This window comes from Festucalex cinctus, chromosome 8 (genome assembly GCF_051991245.1).
Source record: "Festucalex cinctus isolate MCC-2025b chromosome 8, RoL_Fcin_1.0, whole genome shotgun sequence".
NCBI lineage: Eukaryota > Metazoa > Chordata > Actinopteri > Syngnathiformes > Syngnathidae > Festucalex > Festucalex cinctus.
The window spans coordinates 9,994,025-10,015,717 of NC_135418.1; the positions used below are offsets into that span (position 1 = coordinate 9,994,025).

Here is a 21,693-nt window from a genome sequence, read left to right on the forward strand (position 1 = left end):
TTCTGTTGTTTTCCAAAGATCTTGACGTGAAGTACTGGTCAAATCCTGAATCATTTTGCAAAATGCATATTTTTTTATTCCTTGTTTCTTGACATGACAAATTATGCTGTTTGTGAACTTTGAGGTATGAATTTCTTGTATTTGTTGCTTTTAGTACAAGAGTCCTCCGTCATTGTCAGACATCACAAGATAAGATGCTGAAAACTATTTTCCCCATTCAGTTTTAGTTTATTAAAGTTCTCGTTTCCACCTACCGTCAATAGAGGCTCTTTTTGGCAAGATAGTGACGGCCCCCTCCGCCACCTCCTCCTGGTCTTGGATGGGGGAGTTCTTGGCCCCCCAGCTGTCAGAGCCAACAAATAGAAAGTGGCCGGTCAGATTGGCCTTTTTAGCAGCCTGCAACACTCGCCTGGAAGGAAACAGATTCAATTCATTATTTAAGTCATTCCTCACTTTTGAGGACACAAAGGGACCAGACGGGCTGCATGAACTTACAACGGTTTTCAAGCTCAAAAAATGTGCTTGGATATTGTGCACTGCGTTATCTGACTCACTTCTAGCCCCGATGTGTAGATTTAATCTAGATAAATTATGTGTAATTTCTTCAATGCTAATTAAACCTATTATCTTGATAAAGGAGTCCAAAGTCCAAATCTCTTGAGTTCTCTTGCATTGTGCTTTATTGTTTTTTCCCAATATTAATCTTTTACTGAGCATTTAAGTTATCTCCAATTTTATCCAACCTCATTTCTTACTGAAAGATGACAGTGCTCCACTGTTTATTCAGCTTTTAAAATGGACAGCTCTTTACTTAACATTAGTCCATCCATCCATTTTCTTAGCCGCTTGCTCCTCACAAGAGTCACGGGGGTGCTGGAGCCTATCCCAGCCAGCTTCGGGCAGTAGGCGTGGTATACCCTGAACTGGTTGCCAGCCAATTGCAAACTTAAATTTCGTGTTTTCATCCAATTTCTTTGTTTTCTTTATTTGGTGCATGGAAATCATTTGACTCTTTTTCTATCTGAAACTGCATTCCACCTGTCCCATGATTTCTTAAAATGCATGTTTTTGCCTATATGTCACCATGAAGATGATCTTTTCCTGCTGTAGCATGTAACCACTCACTTGATGTCATCCTCGTTGGCAAAGATGATGACCCCGCGAGCGTTCGACGTCTCCATCAGTCTCTTGATGATCTTTTCAAACTCCCCAGGTCTGGGCTCTCGAGGAATTCTTATGGACTGTGCAATACACAGCCCACCTGTGTTGCAAATATACAATATGTTATAACCATTCTTTTTGTTTTTGCCTGCATTTGCATCACATGATGCCTAATTGTCTACAAAAAAAACTTAAAATAATATGTCATCAAGAAAGAGCACATTACTCAAATACAGTGTAGAACTTTTCTTCTGTCGATCAGATATCATTTTCCTGTGCAGACAGTCACTAAAGTTACCCACAATTTCATTTTGATCTTTTCAAGGTTTACTACAGGGGTGTCCAAACTTTTTCATTTGAGGGCCACATCCAGAAAATCAGAAGGACGCAAGGGCCACATAATGTTATGAAGAGAAATTGTGTTTAGTCCTAAAAATTGTACAAATAATGTATTTGTTCTTTTGCATATTTAGAAAAATGCTACACGATATGAACCAGTTTATTTGTAATATGGCAGTAGGGTTATTATAGTTTGGGAATTTTTCATTTTAGTTTTTATTAGTTTTCAGGGTTGTTCTGTTAGTTTTTATTAGTTTAGTTCTTTTTTTAAAAAAATCTTAGTTTTAGTTCAGTTTGTTAGTTTCAGTATTATTAGGTTATTTTGTTTTGTTTTGTTTTTTATGTGTATTATTTGTGCGCAATATTTAAAAACCACCATGGGAGCAATGTCATCTGAAGGTGCTTTTCTATTGGCTGCTGCTTGATGACATCACTTCTGTGTGACATACTTTCAAACGTCATTATTCAAGTTTATATCGAAATAAATCTACTAAAAATCACATTTAAAATCATCCCCAAAGGCTCATGCGTTAAATTAATTACCAAAGATTCAAACGAAGGACATGTTTAATATAATTATAGTTAGTTTTAATTAGTTTTGAAACATAAAATGTAGGTTCAGTTAGTTTTTGTTTTTTAAAAAGAATTTTCGTTTTTATTTTATTTCGGTAACAATATTGTTTTTTGAATTTTAGTTTTAGTTTTTTCATTAGTTTTAGTTAACTAAAATAACCTTTAATGGCACCTGTTTTTCGATACCCTCCCTTCTTACTTTGACCATCTCCAAACATTTTTGTTTTGTTTATTTTATTTGAACTGAGTCAAATGCTATTTTTAGCATATGTCGCGGGCCACTGAAAAATCGACGGCGGGCCGCAAATGGCCCCCGGCCCGTAGTTTGGACACCACTGGTTTACTAGAGTTGTACTATTTGATATTTTCAATGCTTGGTGGCTTGTGCTCACTACACTATGGCTGAGTACCAGGCGAAAAGATGTGAACTGTTTTCAGCGTGCGTGTGACTGTGTGCGTGCGCACGAGTGTATTTGTGTGTGTGATATCAGGTGTCGTGATCCCAGGCAACATCTGAGGAGCTGGGGGCTTCACCCCATGTGCTGGATATTAAATTAATATTAATGCGACTGCAGTGCAGACTGAGAAAAACAACCTGCTTCTCTGGATATTTGAAGGAAAGCATCGACTCCGCTCTCTCCGTAGTTGCCCTCTGATGCTAGCGTTGAGACGTAGTTCCATCCCATGGCTTTCACAATGTCCACCATGGCCTGAGCCTGGTAAGAATCAGGCGGTACCACACGGGAGAAGAACTCGTATCGACTATTGTCACTAAGCTCCGGCGCAGTGGAGGCATAGCTGATTTGAGGGATCTGAAACACAGATGAATTCATGGTAACAAAAAAATGGAAGGCAAATGAGGTGCTGATGACCTTGTTTTGAAAGGGGTACCCCAGGGTTCAATTCTAGACCTACTCTTGTTTTATATATAATGTAACCTATGTCATTTTAACATTTTAACGAGCTGGATGCTTGCTACTCCTATAAAATGTAAAGATTCTTGAACGTGTGCTATGTAGGCATTCAGTCAGGCTGAACCCAACCTAAGCACTGACAAAACGAAATTTGATTTTGATTTGTATTTTTAATGGCAAAACAGTAGCAACCTACAAAAAGGTTTGAGCAATTTAAATATTTCCAAAATATTGATGTTTATGTGTATTTTTTTAAACATCTTATGCATGCATTTTAAAGGAGACAAATATATTTTTTTATCTTATGTATTTCATTCCCACACCTATGCTGGCTCTTTTATATAATAATAATAATAATAATAATAATAATAATAATAATAATAATAATAATAATAATAATAATAATAATAACAATAATAATAATGTTATTATCCATCCATCCATCCATCCTCCTGACTGCTTATTCCTCACAAGGGTCGCAGGAGGTGCTGGCGCCTATCTCAGCTGGCTCTGGGCAGTAGGCAGGGGACACCCTGGACTGGTTGCCAGCCAATCGCAGGGCACACAGAGACAAACAACCATCCACACTCACAAGCACACCGAGGGACAATTCGGAGCGCCCAATCAACCTGCCATGCATGTCTTTGGAATGTGGGAGGAGATCGGAGTACCCGGAGAAGACCCACACGGGCACGGGGAGAACATGCAAACTCCACCCAGGAAGGCCGCAGCCTGGAATCGAACCCGCGTCCTCAGAACTGGGAGGCGGACGTGCTAACAATGTTGTTATTATTATTATTATTATTATTATTATTATTATTATTATTATTATTATTATTATTATTATTATTATTATTATTATTATTATTATTATGTTTTTTGTTTTTGGTACATAAAACTGCATATGATTTCGATGATGTTTCCTTGGCCAAGTCCCTCTTGTAAAATATTTTGATCTCTGAGGATTTGACCTGGTTAAATAAAGGATGCAATACAGTACATACATTTATGCATGTTGTGATGTTTATACTGAGACACTGACACAAGCTGACACACTGCAGGCGGATTAACATCCCAAAGTGGACTATCATAGAGAGTATTCATATCTCTGTAATTCTCAGAAAGGAGACAACTTTGCAGTGTGATCTGCCCCGGTTTGCTTTGGAGCTATGGCGTCATAGTGAAATACAGATGGTCAGAAACACAGCTGTACAAGCATTTGTTTGAAGGGGAAAATAAATGAGAAGATTAATTCAGAGGTGTACGATGTCTTTGATGACATAGTTTATGTGGACCGTTTCAACGCTGACCCAGCTGATGTCAGTCTCTGTGTATGCCTTAACAGTGGACCCACTGGAGCGAGAAAAGGTAGACACAAGGGGTAGAGAAGGGAGAAGAAGGGAGGAGTGGGAGAACCATTTCACAGATTATCTGGAGGATTTAGAGGTTTTAGTCAAATTATGTTAAGCACAGAGGGAGAGACAGAGATCAAGGGACTCGAAAAAGGTTAGCATTCTCAGTTGTAAGCCATACAATATATTTTATTCTGGAGTGCAGTTCGCTGCTATGCGTTTAACCCCATCAAGCTCAACTTTCCTGATAATCCAACCATCCACTTCAGCAAGGGTTGATCTTCCAAATAAAAAGTCTTCAAGCAGTGGCACTTTGGCCCTACAACAGTAGAAAATAGCTCTACACACCTCACAATCTCTCTTATGCCAGGAATCATTATAAAAAATAAAAAAAAACACCAAGGACCCTGAGATGTGGTATGCTTTGGATCGTGAGCTGTTCCTTTCCTTCCCAGTATTTTCCTCCATCCATTAATCTGAAACAAGTTGACCTCGGTTTCATATGTCTGAAAATTTTTACTTCAAAATGTTGAATATTTGTTTACTCGAGTTTCCTTGGATTGTCTGTCCTTGAATTTTATGCATACCTTAAACAATGTTTATATTCATGAAGGTACCTCCTGATTGTAGATTCTGCCCACGTGCCTATCTTTTCCAGTATATTATTCTTTTTGTTGTGAAAGAGTTTCTTTTCGGCGGCACGGTGGACTAGTGGTTAGCACGTCCGCCTCCCAGTTCTGAGGACTCCGGTTCGAGTCCAGGCTCTGGCCTTCCTGGGTGGAGTTTGCATGTTCTCCCCGTGCTCGTGTGGGTCTTCTCCGGGTACTCCGGTCTCCTCCCACATTCCAAAGACATGCATGGTAGGTTGATTGGGCGCTCTGAATTGTCCCTAGGTGTGCTTGTGGGTGTGGATGGTTGTTCGTCTTTGTGTGCCCTGTGATTGGCTGGCAACCAGTCCAGGGTGTCCCCTGCCTACTACCCAGAGCCGGCTGAGAAAGGCGCCAGCACCCCCCGCGACCCTTGTGAGGAATAAGCGGTCAAGAAAATGGATGGAAGAGTTTCTTTTCTACACCAACAAAGGATTCTGCAACCATCCGTTTTAGCTGTCTTTCATGAAAATCAACTCATATTAATATTCCTCAATGGCCAAGGAAGTCACCTGATCTCAAGCCATTAGACCATAATTGGGTTTAAAGGGATAGTTTGGATGATTTCATCCTCACCTCCAGTGTGTGCGATCATCACTGACTTACCCCTGATAGCGTTCTGTGACACGAGTTCTGAGGAAACTCAGGCTGTCATTATGGCTTAACAGATATGCAAATTGTTAAGAAGACATTTTGGGAAATTTGCTTGTATTGGTCTCTGGAGTGCCTGACACAACTAAAAAATTTTTTGGAGAGCTGGCGCTTTCTTAAAATGCAAGCAATGTAAGCAAATGTAAGCAAGTCGTTCAAATGTGCACCTTTGTGCACTTTATGCACGGGTCCTTACTCTAAGTGGCATTCTCCACATGTAAAATACATTTCATGCTTTTCTCTCTATATATATCTCTCTTTTAAAGTTCTCTGTCTCACTTTCCTTCAAAAGTGTAATTCAGATTGAGAACAATTCCACCCCTGATTGTCACTCCTCTATATGTCACTTGTTATATATAGAGGTGGGGTGAGTAGTATTAGACCGGACCACTTCCTCAAAATGGGCTGATTTCAACAGGGATTCAAAAAGGTGTGCGGTTTGCTGTAATTCTTGCTCCTTGGGACTTTTTTTTTTTTGTGCTCAGTACAAGTCTTGCGCAAAGAGCAGTCTGTGTCCATGGGTGAAGATTTCTTTCTTTTGGTATTTTTGTAGGTAGAAATGTGTGTTTCTGCCGTTGTGGGAGTGAGCAGAACCGACTTGATTCCCGGCTAATTGAAGAGGCTCTTCTCATTCCCTTTAAATTTAGCACAAGAGAAGCATACGCTCTACATGGCTAATGTGTAGTAACAGTGCGGCTTGGCTGCTCTGTTTTTGACATACCAGTCGCTTGTTTGCATCATGGGTGGAACAAATTGGTAAGGGGGATGTTGTTGTGTAAATTAGCTTAGGGTGACCAGATTTTCTAAATTAAAAACCAGGAAGCTACAATTTCTCTGGAAATTAAGTATGCAATAAACTCTCACCAAATGTAATCAATGTTTGACAACGGAAGGGGGTGGGTGGGGGTTATAATATGGTTGACATGCGCCAAATCCTATTCATCAATGTGGAGGGGTCAACTATTCTTGCTCTGTCCCAGCATCTATTGGAAGCTGACTATCCTTTTACTTTGCGCCGCTCCCACATTGTAACATTGGAACTACACCATTAGAAAGCACAGTTTGCATTGAATCTGGTCAGCGATTGGCAACCACCATAGTTAGCAGGACTACATTTCCCATGATTCTTAGAGTGAACACAAGTAGTAGTTCGTTCTATGTGAGAGTACACAGAAATGTAAAAGTTAAATTCCCTTTTAATGTATAAATCTCGATGACAACTTTGTGATTGACATGGCAAAAAAGTGAGATCTGAACTGGATCTGGAAAAAATATATATATTGGGACAAAACAATAGGATTGGTGAAAGTCGGCTCAAAAGTGGGACTGTCCTGTCTGATTCTAAATGAGCCACACTGAGGCTAAATTCCAAACAGCTAGATTGAAGACACACTTTCATAAATAGGCAGCTAACAAAAGACATACTTGGTTGTGCGAGATTAAAGTGTCAAATTTTCCATTATATATCCACTTTACAACTCATGGAAACAGTTTAAATTTATGAAATAAAATAAAAGCATAATGTATCACCTTTCAAAGACGTACTTTATTACACTTATGCTACTTTGTTGTAGAACAATAATGATAATAGCGCTGATCTTTTTAGTTGATTTGGACCAATGTGGTCTCCTCGAGCAGATGTTCAGTGTCCAGCACAGTGGAGAAGCATGTGCAGTGGAGAGTGCAGCACATATGGACAGTAGGCAGAAACACACCATTTTCTAAATCTACTCCTCTCCGGCGAGGCCACAAGTTGCTGTTATCCTGGAAGCAATGTCATCCTCTGGCCTGATGCTCTATTTTCAGCCCAGGGTCCTGAGCTGCTGAGAGGGGCTTAGTGGATGTTGGGATCTATAATTCTGTGGTTAACATCTGCCCTGTATGCAGGCTGCTGCTCCTTGGCTCCCAGGACGCATCCTCGTCATAAAGAATGCAAGGAGCCCCCAGGAAGGGGAAGAAATACACTTCAGCCTTTCATGCCTCGAAAAATTTGCTTGTTTGAAGCGGTCTGATTTTCATCGTGAGCTTTTTCTACCTTTACACACTATATTCGATGACATCATGCGGGATTTAATCTCTAACACTGCTATGATGAGCAGTGTAATCTTCACAGATCAATTGTCTGTACAAAAACTAAGCAGCTGCATTACAGATTAGCCAGCGGTGGTCAACCACAACAATAAAGGTTGACTCGCAAGCTTTGACGCACACTTCATCTTTCGCGGCCTCGCTGTTTCGCGGATATTTTCCAGATTGCTTTTTTTTTTTTTTTTACATATTTTTTTTAACAGCGTGCTTTTTGGTTTGTTTATCTTTTTTTGGTCTTTGCGCAGCTGTAGCTCTCGAACCCTCTGACCGGGGACAAAGGGGCATCCGCGGATTTGTCTCGACGAGACCTTTCCATTGGTGACTGACTGTTTTGACTGTTGAATTCCGGAGATAGAAAATATATACTCTGCTGTAATAAGTAAAAAACAACAACATACTTTAATGGGAAAAAATGACTGTAAATGGAAATAAAACATTAATGAAAAAGCATTCATAATAAACTAAAAACCATACCAAAACAAAAAAGAATATATATATATATATATATATATATATATATATATATATATATATATATATATATATATATATATATATATATATATATATATATATATATATATATATATATATATATATATATATGCTGTGCTGTATAAGTAAATTAAAAACAAAACATACTTTTCATGAAAAACGATGAATGTAACTGAAAAAAGAACATATATGATGAATGAAAAAGCATTTATAATAAAGTATCAATCACACTAAAATGAAAAAACATATACCGTATTTTCCACACTATAAGACACACCTAAAAGCCTTCAATTTTTTCAAAAAAACTGACCATGCGCCTTATAATCCAGTGCGCCTTATATATGGATCACTATTGAGCCGCAACAGGTCTCGCTGTCAAAACGCTATCGGTGACCCTGCACGATCGGTGACGCGCATGCGCGGAATATCCCGCCATCTTGGATCGCCAGCTAATACTAATAATTTACCTCAGAGAAAATAATAAAACAGCTGTTTATTCCTCTCGGAAGTGTATGGAGTTGTCAGAAAGCTGGTTTGTAATCTATTAATAAAGTTTGACTGACCTATCTGACTGTTTTGTTGACATTCCCTTTAGCGCAGCACCATCTAATGGATGCATAACGTAACCCCAGCCTCTACTGTCGTGCCTTATATATGAAAAAAGTTTTAAAATATGTCATTCATTGAAGGTGCGCCTTATAATGCGGTGCGCCTTATAGTGCGGTGCACCTTGTATATGGAAAAAGTTTTAAGGTGTCATTTATTGAAGGTGCACCTTATAAGGCGGTGCGCCTTATAATGTGGGAAAAACATATAATAAACGAAAAAATCTATATAATTAACGAGACTTTAAAAAAATAAATAAAATCACTCCAATTTCCATTAGCGCAATAGAACGTAATACCCCCAATACCCCCAGTCGATCACATGCCATTATTTGTTTATGCTAAGTGAAAAAGGACCAAATGTGAAGTTTTAAACTAAAATTGCGAAGCTAAATATCAAAGTGTGAAGCCGAAGAAGCCTTATGTTAGGCTAATTGAAGGCAATCACTGGCCCATATGACACAGATCTGGCTCCTTCACGCGATTTTATGTGTTAGCCTCATTGACTTCTGTTCAAAAACGGTTATCATTATAAAAATGATCATAAACAAATACCTGGAAAGGCCAGGGTACCTATATTCTGAAAAGTGTAACTGCCTCACAGCTTTGTCACAGCATCTAGTCCATTAGCAAACACAGAGCAGCTAGCAGTTTAGGCAAAGCAGCTAGTTTAATTTTTGACTGCCATTAGCATTTAAAGGCACGGTCTTCCGTTTTCACTCAGGAAAATGCACTATATAAATACAGGATGTAGACACTTGAACTCCTTCTTAGTCTACACCTCTGGGCTTCTGTTAATGTGTGGTGGTGATTTTTTCCTACCCAAACCTGTATTTTGCCATTTTTTGTGTTTGTCTTGTCAACAGCGGGATGTTTCTGTGGACAGACAGTTGTTTACCCCTCCAGCCAATTGCAGAGCGTGGGATGGCGGGGGGACTTGACTGATTATTTTTTTTCACTCACTCACACATAAGCTTGTGTGAGTGAGTGAGTGAGTGAGTGAGTGAGTGAGTGAGTGAGTGAGTGAGTGAGTGAGTGAGTGAGTGAGTGAGTGAGTGAGTGAAAAAAATAAAATAAAATTCGGGCGTGCTGTCAAGTCGCCGCGGGAGTGACCACCACCACAATCACCACCACACATTAACAGAAGCCCAGAGGTGTAGACTGAGAAGGAGTTCATGGGTAAAAATCCTGTATTAAATAGTGCATTTTCCTGAGTGAAAATGGAAGACCTTGCCTTTAAACGTTCTCACAAAGACAAACTATTAAGGTCGCACTTTCCTAAAAGAAAACATTTAAGCTGCTGATGTTTTATTAAAATAAAAAAAATAGATAAATAAACTTATCCCTTTCCTTATTGTACATACTAGGTTTACCAACCTTCAAACCAAGGTAAATAACAAACTGACTGACTATTCATTCATGTGGTTTCCATGCAGCCACCTGAGGGCCCGTAACTACAATGTGGAATGTGATGAAAAATGAAATTTGCCAACACTAGTCTAAATTATTCATAGCTGTGAGTTTGAATGGTTGTTTGTCTGTAAGTGCACTTTGATTGACAGAATAAGCTGTGGAAAAATGGATGACTTTCACATGCCTCATCATCATCATAACTGCTGAAAAGGAACTGAAATAGCTGCGAGTCGAAAAAAGAGAAGTATAGTGTAAGACAGCTTACCGAAAAGAGCCTAAGCACGTTGGCCACCATGATGGATACGGAGCTGCCCGAGGCCCCAATCACACCAACCACCCTCTCTGGTTTGGGGATGATTGGAGGCTCTCCGTTGGAACAGCGTACGTCAGACGTGTCCTTTTGAATGAGGGCTTGGACAAAAGTGAGAGATTGCTCCAGCGCGTACGTGTCTCTTGAGCAGGTGTCCAGTATTCGGGCTCCCAGCGTGATGTTGGGCAGCAAGTCCGGATCACTGTTGATCTGGTCCAGGGCATATAACATGGCTTCCAATCGATGGATTCCCTTTTCTCTTTTAATGTCTCCGCAGGGAACTCCCACTGGCCCTCTGGAGTGTACTGGGAAGAGCCCCCCCAGGGTGATGTCACCCTCAATTTTGAGAGACTGGGTTTGAGTGTCCTGTTGGGCCCTCAAACCCGGAAAGGTCCCCGCCAACATCATCCACAGCAGTCTGGACAATATCCTGAGCCAGCTGCAGTGATGAGATGAGAGTTCTTGTGATGTCATGATGCTGACCAGCAGAGGTACGTGGAGCACCACACCCCCCCTTCTACCTTTGACACCTGCAGGGTCATTCACACACAAGACTTGAAGATTCAGTCATCATCTTATGTGCTCTGCTTTTACATTTTAACAATGTCTGACCTCATCACTTAATACGCTGTAACTTTCTTCTGCATATTTAGTTATTCTATATGAATTATTGCTTATTATTTCTTTACAGGAGTGTAAACACCAGTGGATTTCAGATTTACTGTATGAGTAAATACGCTCCCTGGATACTTCATTAACTTCACTGATGCAGTCTGCTGAGAGCTAAAACTCAATATTGTGGTATCATAATTTTGATTTTTATTTCCATTGTGGTAATAATGCAAGAAGTTTGTTTTAGTTGTGTGTAGGGGATTTCTTTTATTACAAATACCTGAACTATGTATTGTCGTTTTACACCACTGCAAACAAATATTAGAATTAGAGCTCTGTACTTGCAACACCGATACTGGTGTATAGGCCCTCTTGTGGCAACTTTTATTTTGCAACTAGGAACTAGAAATTTGAAAGTATAAGAATAACAAAAAAAAATGCCATTAATTTAACAGAATTTTGACCATATTATATTATATTATCCATCCATCCATTTTCTTGACCGCTTATTCCTCACAAGGGTCGCGGGGGCTGCTGGCGCCTATCTCAGCTGGCTCTGGGCAGTAGGCGGGGGACACCCTGGACTGGTTGCCAACCAATCGCAGGGCACACAGAGACGAACAACCATCCACACTCACAAGCACACCTAGGGACAATTCGGAGCGCCCAATTAACCTGCCATGCATGTCTTTGGAATGCGGGAGGGGACCGGAATACCCGGAGAAGACCCACGCGGGCACGAGGAGAACATGCAAACTCCACCCAGGAAGGTCCGAGCCTGGACTCGAACCGGAGACCTCAGAACTGGGAAGCGGACGTGCTAACCACTCGACTACCGTGCCGCCCAATATTATATCATATTATATTATATTATTCTATATTATATTATATTATATTATATTATATTATATTATATTATATTATATTATATTATATTATATTATATTATATTTCATATAATTTTTAAAACTATTATTATTATTATTATTATTATTATTATTATTATTATTATTATTATTATTTTCTGTCATTGTTTTTCGGGGGGTAATTTTATGTATCAAAAATACAAGTGGTATCAATACCTATTTGGTATCATTATCATTGACTACTCTAAAGTTCGGTACTGCAATGATATCGAACATCAGTTAGGCTAATTGTACTCTTAATTGTATGCAAGGAATGCAGAACATTTTTTACGATGCACATAAAGTTGTAGCATTGATGGCTACCATTGCAAGTCAAAATGACAAGTTTGCAGCTTGCATACAACAAGTAAATATAGAACACTTTTTTTAAGAGCACTAAGTTTATAGTAAACATTATAAATTTTTCAAAACAGAAATCGTCTACTGAAACATTTCTTCATTGCATGCATAGAGAGAAGAGGTCCAAAATAGCAATTCCAAAATAAGCTTACAGTGCTTTTATTTATTTATTTATTGACATTTTTATTTCTAGTTCATATGGTATCATATGACCTGACAGTTTGCACTGAAGTGTATGTATTTAATAAGGCAACACATTTCTCCACTTTGGTGCATGCAATTAAGTAGAATACTGAGTGACATCTTGTACCTTTACAACAGATGCAGAGCAATGTAAAAAAAAAACAAAAAAAATGTCACTCACCTGCCCATTCTTCACCGCCTTCTGGACCAATATTACCCCTCCCACGTGTTCGTATCCATATTTGCTTCAAAGTGAGATTCTATCTCAGAGGCAAGGCTCCCCTCTCCACACTAATCATCGATCCTTTATCATCTCACTCACACAAAACAAATAAATAAATAACAACAGCGCACTAAAAACTTGTAATTGTGATGATCAAACCAAAAATTAAAACCCTGATTTGTCAGCCTTTACGGTATCATGGCAGAGTCGAGGAAAAGTGTGGGGTGAGAGGGGGTGGGAAAAAGTGCAATATCACAGCAATGAGATTCCACAAATCACTGCTAAATCCCTTAAAAGCTCTCGCTCGTTCTTTTCCTTCTGTGCGCATCGCGGGTGCTCCACCCTCCTCTTCCTCCTCTTTTCCGCTCACTCGCTCTGCTGAACTATCTCCTCACTCACTCCGTCTCTCGGCGCACTAATGGCCACAGATTGGGATTATCATGCAGGCGTCTGTGAAGAAGCCACGAGGTGGACGAGCCCCCCCGCCACATCTGAACCAAATACAGAACTCTCTCCACTCCCCCACTATGCTGGACCTCAGTCACTTTGAGAGATTAGATGAGTGATTTGATTCATACTCTCTCACTCACACATATTCGCTCTTCCGTTCTCTTTCTTTCACCCACCTGTCAAATAGCGCAGTGGGAGAAGAAGCGAGCCTGCTTTAGATGTTTCTGAAGTTGATCACCCCAAAAATGGCCTAATATGGGGGAGTTATGTTGATGAGTCAGCACATTTAGGGCACTCATTTCGTAGACACAAATGCACAAATGCTAGTGGATCTTGATTGTTGTATGAGTGCAAGACTAACTGTGGGCACACAACGGATCCGTTTTGGGAGGGGTTCTCTCCGCGATATTGAGACTCTAGTGTGCGACTAGCATGCTAAATTTAAAAGGAAGGAGCTGCTTTGATTAGCCATGATTGAAGTCGGCTGCAACCTCCTCACAGGTCTGCTGCAGAATTACCAACACTGGGTCATACCCGCCTCTGTGGAGATTATACGCCATGCGTCACGCAAAATTTGCACCAGTCCTTGAAAGTTAACCTCAACCTGAAGATAGTTCAACTTGTGTTTTGCTTGTTTCATTGTCTTTTTTTTTTTTTTTTTTTTTTAGGGATTTTTGTGATGCTACAACAGAAAGGTAAAACGATGGCAGAGAGGAAAAGTGTGATTGTGTTGGCTAAGATTCTTTATATTATTTTATTTCATGAAAAACCGACTGTGGATTGTAAGGTAAACTATGACATCTCGGTTACAGAAGAGGTTACAAGAATGCGAATGATGTGCCATCCCTCACTGAGGTGTTCTGTTACCCTGGCAACCCCACTGAAAAATTTCTGGCTTCGGATCTGGGCGCGAAGGTTGTTATTTCATGGAGGGAGACTGACGTTGATTAGCATAGTGCTTTATGACTCCCTGTAACGTCTCTTTTATTAGCCTCTGAGTAATTAATTTGTCTCTCGACAACATGCCTGCTTGATTGCCTCAGATAGCTACTTGCTTGTGTTTCTTTACATATTTTTTTTTTTTCAGTTCAAATGAACCGACTTTAGATTTGTTATTTTATTTTTTAATGTATGTTCAGTTTTAAGGGATGGTCGATACCATTTTTTTTTCCGACCGATACTCATTACTCAACTCTTGAGTAGTCACCAATACCGATACCAGATATGATACCCCTAAAATGGTCTGCTCGACCATTTGGTAGACCACATTTTGAGTCATCTGATTGGGTCATCTCTCCTACTTGGTTGAAGTATTCTATGCACAAAATAACCACTAGGGGTCACTCTACTCTTTGACAGGTAGAGCTTTCAGTCAGCTTTCAGTGAGAAACTTGCAAATCACTGCTGACATGTGCACTAACTTTGGCTGAACTTTGAAAGATAAGTTACTTTTTTCGACATGTTTTATCATTTAACATGTTACTTAGCCAAATGATGTCAATTGATACAACACAAAAACATGTTATAAGGGTGAAATATTTTTTTTAAAAACATGCTTGACCAAATGGTTGATATGGCTGTTCATGGTAAAAAAAAATTAAAAAAAAATAGCATGGCTGGACAGCTCAACCATATAATTTACAGGTCAGTGAAGTTGTGCTAATTTCACAGACATTTACAATTTTCTGCGCAATAGAAACACTTCTATTCATACATTGTCAATATGTTTTAGCTATAGTGTTTTTATATTGAAATTGAATGATTGATAGGTTGTCAAATTTAGCAAACATGCTAACTTTGATGACGGTGAGTCTTTTTTTTTTTTTTTTTTTAATCCTCCCTCCATTTGTTTTTCGGGGGGTGGACGCTAAATCATTTCATGGTTCAAGGCCAAGGAATTTTCTGGCCCTTGTACCAGTAGATCCTCAAGACTCTGAGGCTGATCTCTCATTCTGATGACGAAATTGGGTATCCTTATTATTTGCCCAACCAAGCAGAGTTGTATGGTGAATCCCCTGAATCTATGGATGAAGATGAGCTGCTCTCAACCAACACACATGCTAAGAGGAAGAGAAAGGGGGGGAAAAAATACCCTAAAAACAGTAACTGAAGAACTGGATGATTATGTCAACCCCTGGCAAGAAGAAAAAAACGACTGAAAACAAAGAAAAATAAGCCAGATAAATTTTGGAAGCTATTGTAGATATTGAGGACATCCAGATTTCTGATTCAAAGTTTGAACACCCTGAAATGGTCAAGACACCCTTTCAGTACTTCAAAAATGATCTTCACAGATGAAAAGATTCAACACATTGCTCATCAATCAAATTTGTACTCTGCCCGAGAGCTGTGGGATCCAATCAAGACTAATCCTGCAGAGATCGAAGATTTCCTGGCTATGCTCCTTTTCATGGGTGTTTTTGACTTCCCTGCCATGGAGGACTATACTGGCAATCTGCATCACGCTTTGATGTGATAGCTGAAATAATGCCACAGACACGATTCAAGCAGATGAATTTTGTGCAAAAACACAACAGAAAGCTTCTTTATTAAAATACAATTTACTTGAGATCAATTATTTTATTTTATTACATTTTCCTCTTTACCTTTTGTCTTTGCAGGTTCTAAACAACAATTTAATTGCTATTGCACATTATTACATTTGTTACCGTCAACATTTATCGCAACCATTTGGTAGAGGCTTATATTATAAAAACTAGGGGGCGTATAAATGTAATTTTCATTTATTTTTTTTATTAGTGACCCAATAACTCAGAAAATATGAACAACTTTTTTTTTAATGTATTTTTCTTGGAGTGACCATTAAAGGGATTTAAAATGCCCCCCCCCCCCCCCCCCAAAAAAAAAGGCAGATAATTTTAAAGACCTATAAATCCCAATATAGCATTTTTTCCTTTAAATTGCATCAAATTAATGGCAATATTTTTCTTCCTCTAATTCCTAGCTTGATTTGATTAAAATGTCAGCCCTCACCTGATTTATACATCTCTGGCTGCAAAGAAACCACACGTTTGCATTCATTTTGTTTTGTTTATTGTTAGTTTCTATTAGAAAAGCTGCTCCAACGCTTGTCTGTTCAGTCATTGCAGGACAATGAAGATGCACAAATACAATATACTCATACTTGTATTGAGGGGGCCATTGGTTTACAAAGTACATCATTCATGTTTGGAAATTAAGATGCATTGCAGAGGTTGTCGCATTTTTACTGCCAACTTCGGCCAAAAGTGGAACTACAGCTTCTGTGTCAGGCTCGTCGTTTTTAAGAGTCTACAAAGTACATCATTCATGTTTGGAAATTAAGATGCATTGCAGAGGTTGTCGCATTTTTACTGCCAACTTTGGCCAAAAGTGGAACTACACCTTCTGTGTCAGGCTCGTCGTTTTTAAGAGTCTGAGCTGGAGTTTGGGCTGTGCTTGTTTTTTCTTGCTTCAGTTTCCATCCCAACTGTGTTGAATGCTAGCTAACACAACACTTTTGTCCGCGGGGACGAGCATGACGTCATGATGACGTGATGATGATGAAAATCTTTTACACTAACATTTTAAACTCTGCGATGCATCCTTAAAGCAACGGTGTAAGAAAATTTCACTTGGTAAAAGAAGGCACAATCTTCTCAACTCCCTCTATACCCGGGGGGGGGGTGCGATGCGAGATCCGGTCCTCGAGGGCCGCAGTCCTGCTGGTTTTGGATATTTCCCTTCTTCAACACAGCTGATTCATGATCAGCTCATCAGCAAGCTCTGCAGAAACCTGATAACGGGCCTGTTAATTGGAATCAGCTGCACTTCGAGTAGGGAAATCTGCAAAACCTGCAGGACTCCGGCCCTCGAGGACCGCAGTTTGCCACCCCTGCTCTATACTCACTATTTGGCATGTGATTGTTTGATATTTTTGTCCCAGAAGAGTTTTCCATTTAAATATGAACTGTAAAAACTGCACCGTTTAGTGAATGATGAAATACCTAAAAGAAAAACAAAGTACCATCAAGTACCATCATCATGACCAACACATGACTTCACAACATTCCTAAGATTCATCCTATTCTATCTGTTAGTGACGCCTAAATTATAATTCATGCATTTATGTTTCACCTCAACTACTGTAAACGTACTTCTCTCTGTTCTTCATTCGTCTAGTGTTAAAAGTCTGCAGCTTGACGTCTGACTATCATATTACCCCGATACTAACCGACTTGCTTTAGCTTCCGGTCCACTTGAAATGCAATTTCAAGGTTTTGTTACTTACATATAAAATATTACACGGCTCAATACCTTTCTATCTCATTGATTGTATCGTACGTTCTGTTCCGAAATCAATTTGACTTGATCAATGTTAAAATAGAGCGGCATAGTAGGCCTATGTGCTCATCAAAAACGTAAGCCACTGTAACCTTGTGCAGTTTGAGCATTAGCACCGCGCTTGCATCATACAGTACCTAGAATCTCAGTTTACATCTCTCAAACACAGAACCAACTGGAATTTTTTGATTTTATGGAGCTTTGTGCACCTGTGTTGTGAAAAATGTGTTTCACAGGGTGGCAAATGAATGAGCTCACACTGTGGTGAAGGTGGGAAATATTAGGGCAAGTTTGAAAGCTGTATTTTCTTTTAACATTAGGCATGGGCATCAAATGCTTGTACAGTACTTTGACAGGTTGTGGCAACACCAGTTCCAAAACGTATTTTATTTTGACTCTTGTTTATAAAGCTGTATCTCACTGTTCCTCTTGCTACCTTAACTACATGGATTAAAAAAAATACATACAGTTTGGCATTAGAAGGATATGCTGGAGGACAGGAGGGCACATTAACTTCTTTTGGTGTACTCTAAAGGGAGCCCGGATACCTCTAGTCTCCAAGTTCGGTCCTCGAGGGCCCCCATCCAGCCTGTTTTCCATGTTTCTCTCCACTAACACACCTGATTCATGATCAGGATCGTTATCAGGCTTCTGCAATGATTGGTGATCATTAGATTCAGCTGTGCTGAAGGACAGAGACATGGAAAACAGGCTGGATAGGGGCCCTCGAGGACCGAACTTGGAGACCCCTGCTCTAGTAGTACTTTGAGGATCCCTGGACTACAACATGACATAAGAATACAAGCTCACTTACTTCCATAATTACCGTTTTATTTATTAGTATCAATCATTTATTTATGGACGACTATGATTTTAGTGGTAGTTAATGGCACAATAATCCAGCCCATACACATCACTGCACTAGGAAAGGAACTTCTTCTTAAACCTCTTTAATGTTCCTAAGAATTTGTCAAAAACTACCCTAAGAAGACCGACTTCTCCAGGCCATCCTCCGCTTTGGTATACTCCAGGTGAGATTTGAAATACTGGCTTTTATACCGTGGGCTGTTCCGGACGTACTCTAGGTAGTCTGGCGTGCCAGGACAGATGACGTTATCGGCCAGCAGGATGCTCCCTTTCCTGAGGAGGCCGCACTCCTGATGAAACAAAGTTGGTGTCAAGCAGGCTAACGTCAAAACGCCATCAGTAGAAAATGACCTGCCTCAATCAGTTTGGTGTCCGGAAGATAACGATCCTTCCAGTGATCCAAGAAAACCAAGTCAAATGTTTTTACTCCAAACTTCTCTTTCAGGTTGGGGATCCACTCACCAGATTCTCCTTCAACTAACTGCACCTGCAGAAAGAAACACACGCACACACCGATCTTGGACCATTCTGTTTGGCTGGTTTGAAATCACGCTTTTACCTTATCACCAACACCGGCCCATGCAATGACTTGCCGAGCGATAGCGGCATAGTCCGGATTAAATTCAAGCGTGATGAGCTTTGCGTGAGGTGGCAGCAAACTGGCGATGCGAACTGTGGAGTAGCCACAGTAGGTGCCCAGCTCAAGCACACAAGCCGGATTGGCCTCAGACACCACAGAGTCAAGAATGCAACCTATGGCAAACATGGAAAAAACAATAATAATATATATCTTTTATTTAACACAGGGTGTTTATTTCTACATTAGTACAAAGTGTAAGTACTTTTGCCATTCCTGAGAGTTTATAAGTTACTACCTTTCTCGTCGCCTACATTCATGGCCCACTCGTTGTGGTTGCAGAATTCATCAATGGTTTTGACCACGCTGCGAGGGTCCCCTCTTGTGGCCTTTTTCTGTACTGCAGCCAGGAGCCTCTGGAAGAAAATCCAAACAGTATGGCCTGGACTGGACTGGACTGGACTGCTTTTTTATATAGAAAAGAAACAATTTAAATATTCATACTGTATGTCCATATGTTTGATACTTTTGTTACTTAAGTAGAAATAAATACAATACCTAAATTTAAAACGACTAAATTCACACTTTTCAAAGGAGCATTTGAATGAAAGGCTACTGTAAATTGTAGTTATTAGAAAGTGTTTTTGAACAAGATTTTCTGTAGGAGATATCACACAAGAAAATACCTTTTTTTTCCCCTCCCAACAAAGAAAAAAACCCGACATTTTTCCTGAACCAAGGAATTTGATTTAAACTTCTGTGGATTTTATTCAGGTTGAAGTGGCCATTCCAACCAGACTCAACTTTTTGGGCATATTTGGAAACTGTTGTCACATTACTATTGATAATTCCTTCCCCCCCGCTCAAACTTTATTTTAGCCTGTCAACTCACTACATCGCGCTGAGAGCAAGCTCCTCTGCTCCAGTTTACTCCCTGGCCCGACACCTCCCCCTTGTGCCACGGTGCGGCACTGCAACACTATCACCCATCATTCTGTTCTTAAAGGGCCAGTGTTGGCTTGTGACACTATTCTGATAGTGATTTTTATTATCCACTTAAGACTATCATTGCTACCAAAATGTATACATTTTTTTTGCTAACACAGTTTGGTTGTTATGATGACTATCTGCATGGCTGACAATGTTATTCTGTTTGAATTCATGTACATCCTCCATCTCCTTATATGCCAATTAAGACATGCCGTCTATAAACTTCTATTTTTGTAATATTTATATCCATGCTTAGTGTGCATTATCAGTGGCCACACAAATGTGCTGATTTAGCTTGCAAAAGTCACTACTGTGCTAGTTCTGATGTCACTTCATCTCATGGAGGCTAAAATCTATGGGGAGAGGTTTGTCGAAATTATTTTTTATTTAACCAAGCGAAAATATATTTTTGCCAGTTGTATCAATTATTTGATAGAATTTTCAGTCAGATATTTGAATTCCAAAATATTTGATCGCTGCAACCCTAAACAGCCACAGCGAAGTCACACCTGAGGACGTGTGGACTGGGTCAGCGTGTCCAGTATCCACTCCACAATGACATCATGCCAAACGAGCGCCAGGCCTCCATGATACTGTACAGCGCCAGGGATCACCCATTTATACAGAGCATAGAGTAGAACTGCTCCACCAGCACAGTAACCAACAACCCCCCACATCCTACAAACAACAGGGAGAAAGAACAAAAAATAATAATAATTTAGGCAGGGTTGACGTTGTGTTGCAGTGCTGTCAGTCATCACCATAGCGATAAATGGAAGCTCTCATATCTGCTTTCACACTGGCGCTGCCTTTGTACTAGGCTAATGAGATGGGTGTTTACTATGCAGTGAATATCTTTCTCCCACACGCGCATTGTGATGAATATAATTTCCTATGAACCGCAATAAGAAGAGAGTTCACACAGTCTGTGTTGGTGTATTTTTACCACACACAGATAATATATCAAGGAGGACATAAAAGTGTGCATGAAATAGGTCTGGGGAAAAGCAACATGAGATACCCCACGCCAAAGCTCCTTTTGTGAGAATGTAGTGCAGATATGGCAGGCAACAGTCGCTACTTGCACAGTAATGCAACTATGAAAGACCAGCCACGGTTGAGCTAATTCCTTGTGATTTGGGGTTTGAGTTGCATGGCAACTGGCTGCGGGTTAGGAACTGTGTCATAAAAAGCAGACTACAAGGACTTTAACCTTTACGTGTGCACTACAAAAATCCCACGCTGCCTCCTTGTACAGGCAAAACAAGACGTGCAAGTTGACGTCACCTGAAATCAACATGCGTGCATAAACATAATGGCATGGTAAGCATACAGAAATTACTGTAAATGACAGAAATATACAACACGTGCTGTTGTTAAAAGTATTTGTCACGTGTGGGTCATAATGAAGGAAATCATGTTTACAACACCTGTTGAACAAAAAAACTCTCCCCGTTTAACCACACAGAAAATCATACTCACATTTGAGAACGGAGCAGTCTGTCCCTCCTCACTACTGGAGGCAAAACTTGCAAAGGTCAGTCACACGGAGACATGTCATCTGTTTGTTTTCACATTTAACTCCTCCCTCTGCTTCCATCGCCCCCCTTCCTCACCGCATCTCAATGGGAGCATGCAAGGAATGCACGGTGGGT

The 21,693-nt window shown here is 39.9% G+C and overlaps 2 protein-coding genes and 1 long non-coding RNA gene across 3 annotated transcripts in view; all 3 read right to left on the reverse strand.

Moving 5' to 3' along the window:
- Positions 1 to 13,309, reverse strand: part of grm6b (glutamate receptor, metabotropic 6b) — a 23,244-nt gene extending 9,935 nt beyond the window's left edge. The window contains exons 1-6 of the mRNA XM_077530161.1: positions 12,790 to 13,309; positions 10,504 to 11,078; positions 2,669 to 2,885; positions 1,126 to 1,261; positions 255 to 409; positions 1 to 45 (exon numbers count right to left, since the gene is read on the reverse strand). The exon at positions 1 to 45 is cut by the window's left edge and continues 96 nt beyond it. Of these exons, the coding sequence (XP_077386287.1) occupies positions 1 to 45; positions 255 to 409; positions 1,126 to 1,261; positions 2,669 to 2,885; positions 10,504 to 11,022 (1,072 nt within the window). The 5' untranslated portion in view covers positions 11,023 to 11,078; positions 12,790 to 13,309. The remainder of the gene's footprint in view (positions 46 to 254; positions 410 to 1,125; positions 1,262 to 2,668; positions 2,886 to 10,503; positions 11,079 to 12,789) is intronic.
- Positions 13,310 to 16,318: 3,009 nt separating this feature from the next.
- Positions 16,319 to 18,219, reverse strand: LOC144023522 (uncharacterized). Its single transcript, XR_013284567.1, has 2 exons — positions 16,666 to 18,219; positions 16,319 to 16,541 (listed from the first exon to the last, which is right to left on the reverse strand). It is a non-coding gene; the product is annotated as an uncharacterized LOC144023522 (long non-coding RNA).
- A 195-nt stretch (positions 18,220 to 18,414) lies between these two features.
- comtb (catechol-O-methyltransferase b) lies at positions 18,415 to 21,684 on the reverse strand. The gene is made up of 6 exons (XM_077529095.1): positions 21,521 to 21,684; positions 20,548 to 20,716; positions 19,347 to 19,464; positions 19,031 to 19,224; positions 18,827 to 18,958; positions 18,415 to 18,761 (listed from the first exon to the last, which is right to left on the reverse strand). Coding segments are annotated over exons 1-6 (795 nt in total). The 5' UTR covers positions 21,523 to 21,684; the 3' UTR covers positions 18,415 to 18,581.
- Between the last annotated feature and the right edge of the window lie 9 nt (positions 21,685 to 21,693).

What these genes read in the sequence shown, in the direction of transcription:
- comtb (XM_077529095.1), bottom strand. An exon ending in GGGCCGGTGTTGGTGATAAG is followed by an intron (nt 18,959 to 19,030) that starts GTAAAAGCGTGA and finishes TTCTTTCTGCAG; the next exon opens with GTGCAGTTAGTTGAAGGAGA. An exon ending in CGGACACCAAACTGATTGAG is followed by an intron (nt 18,762 to 18,826) that starts GCAGGTCATTTT and finishes TTGTTTCATCAG; the next exon opens with GAGTGCGGCCTCCTCAGGAA.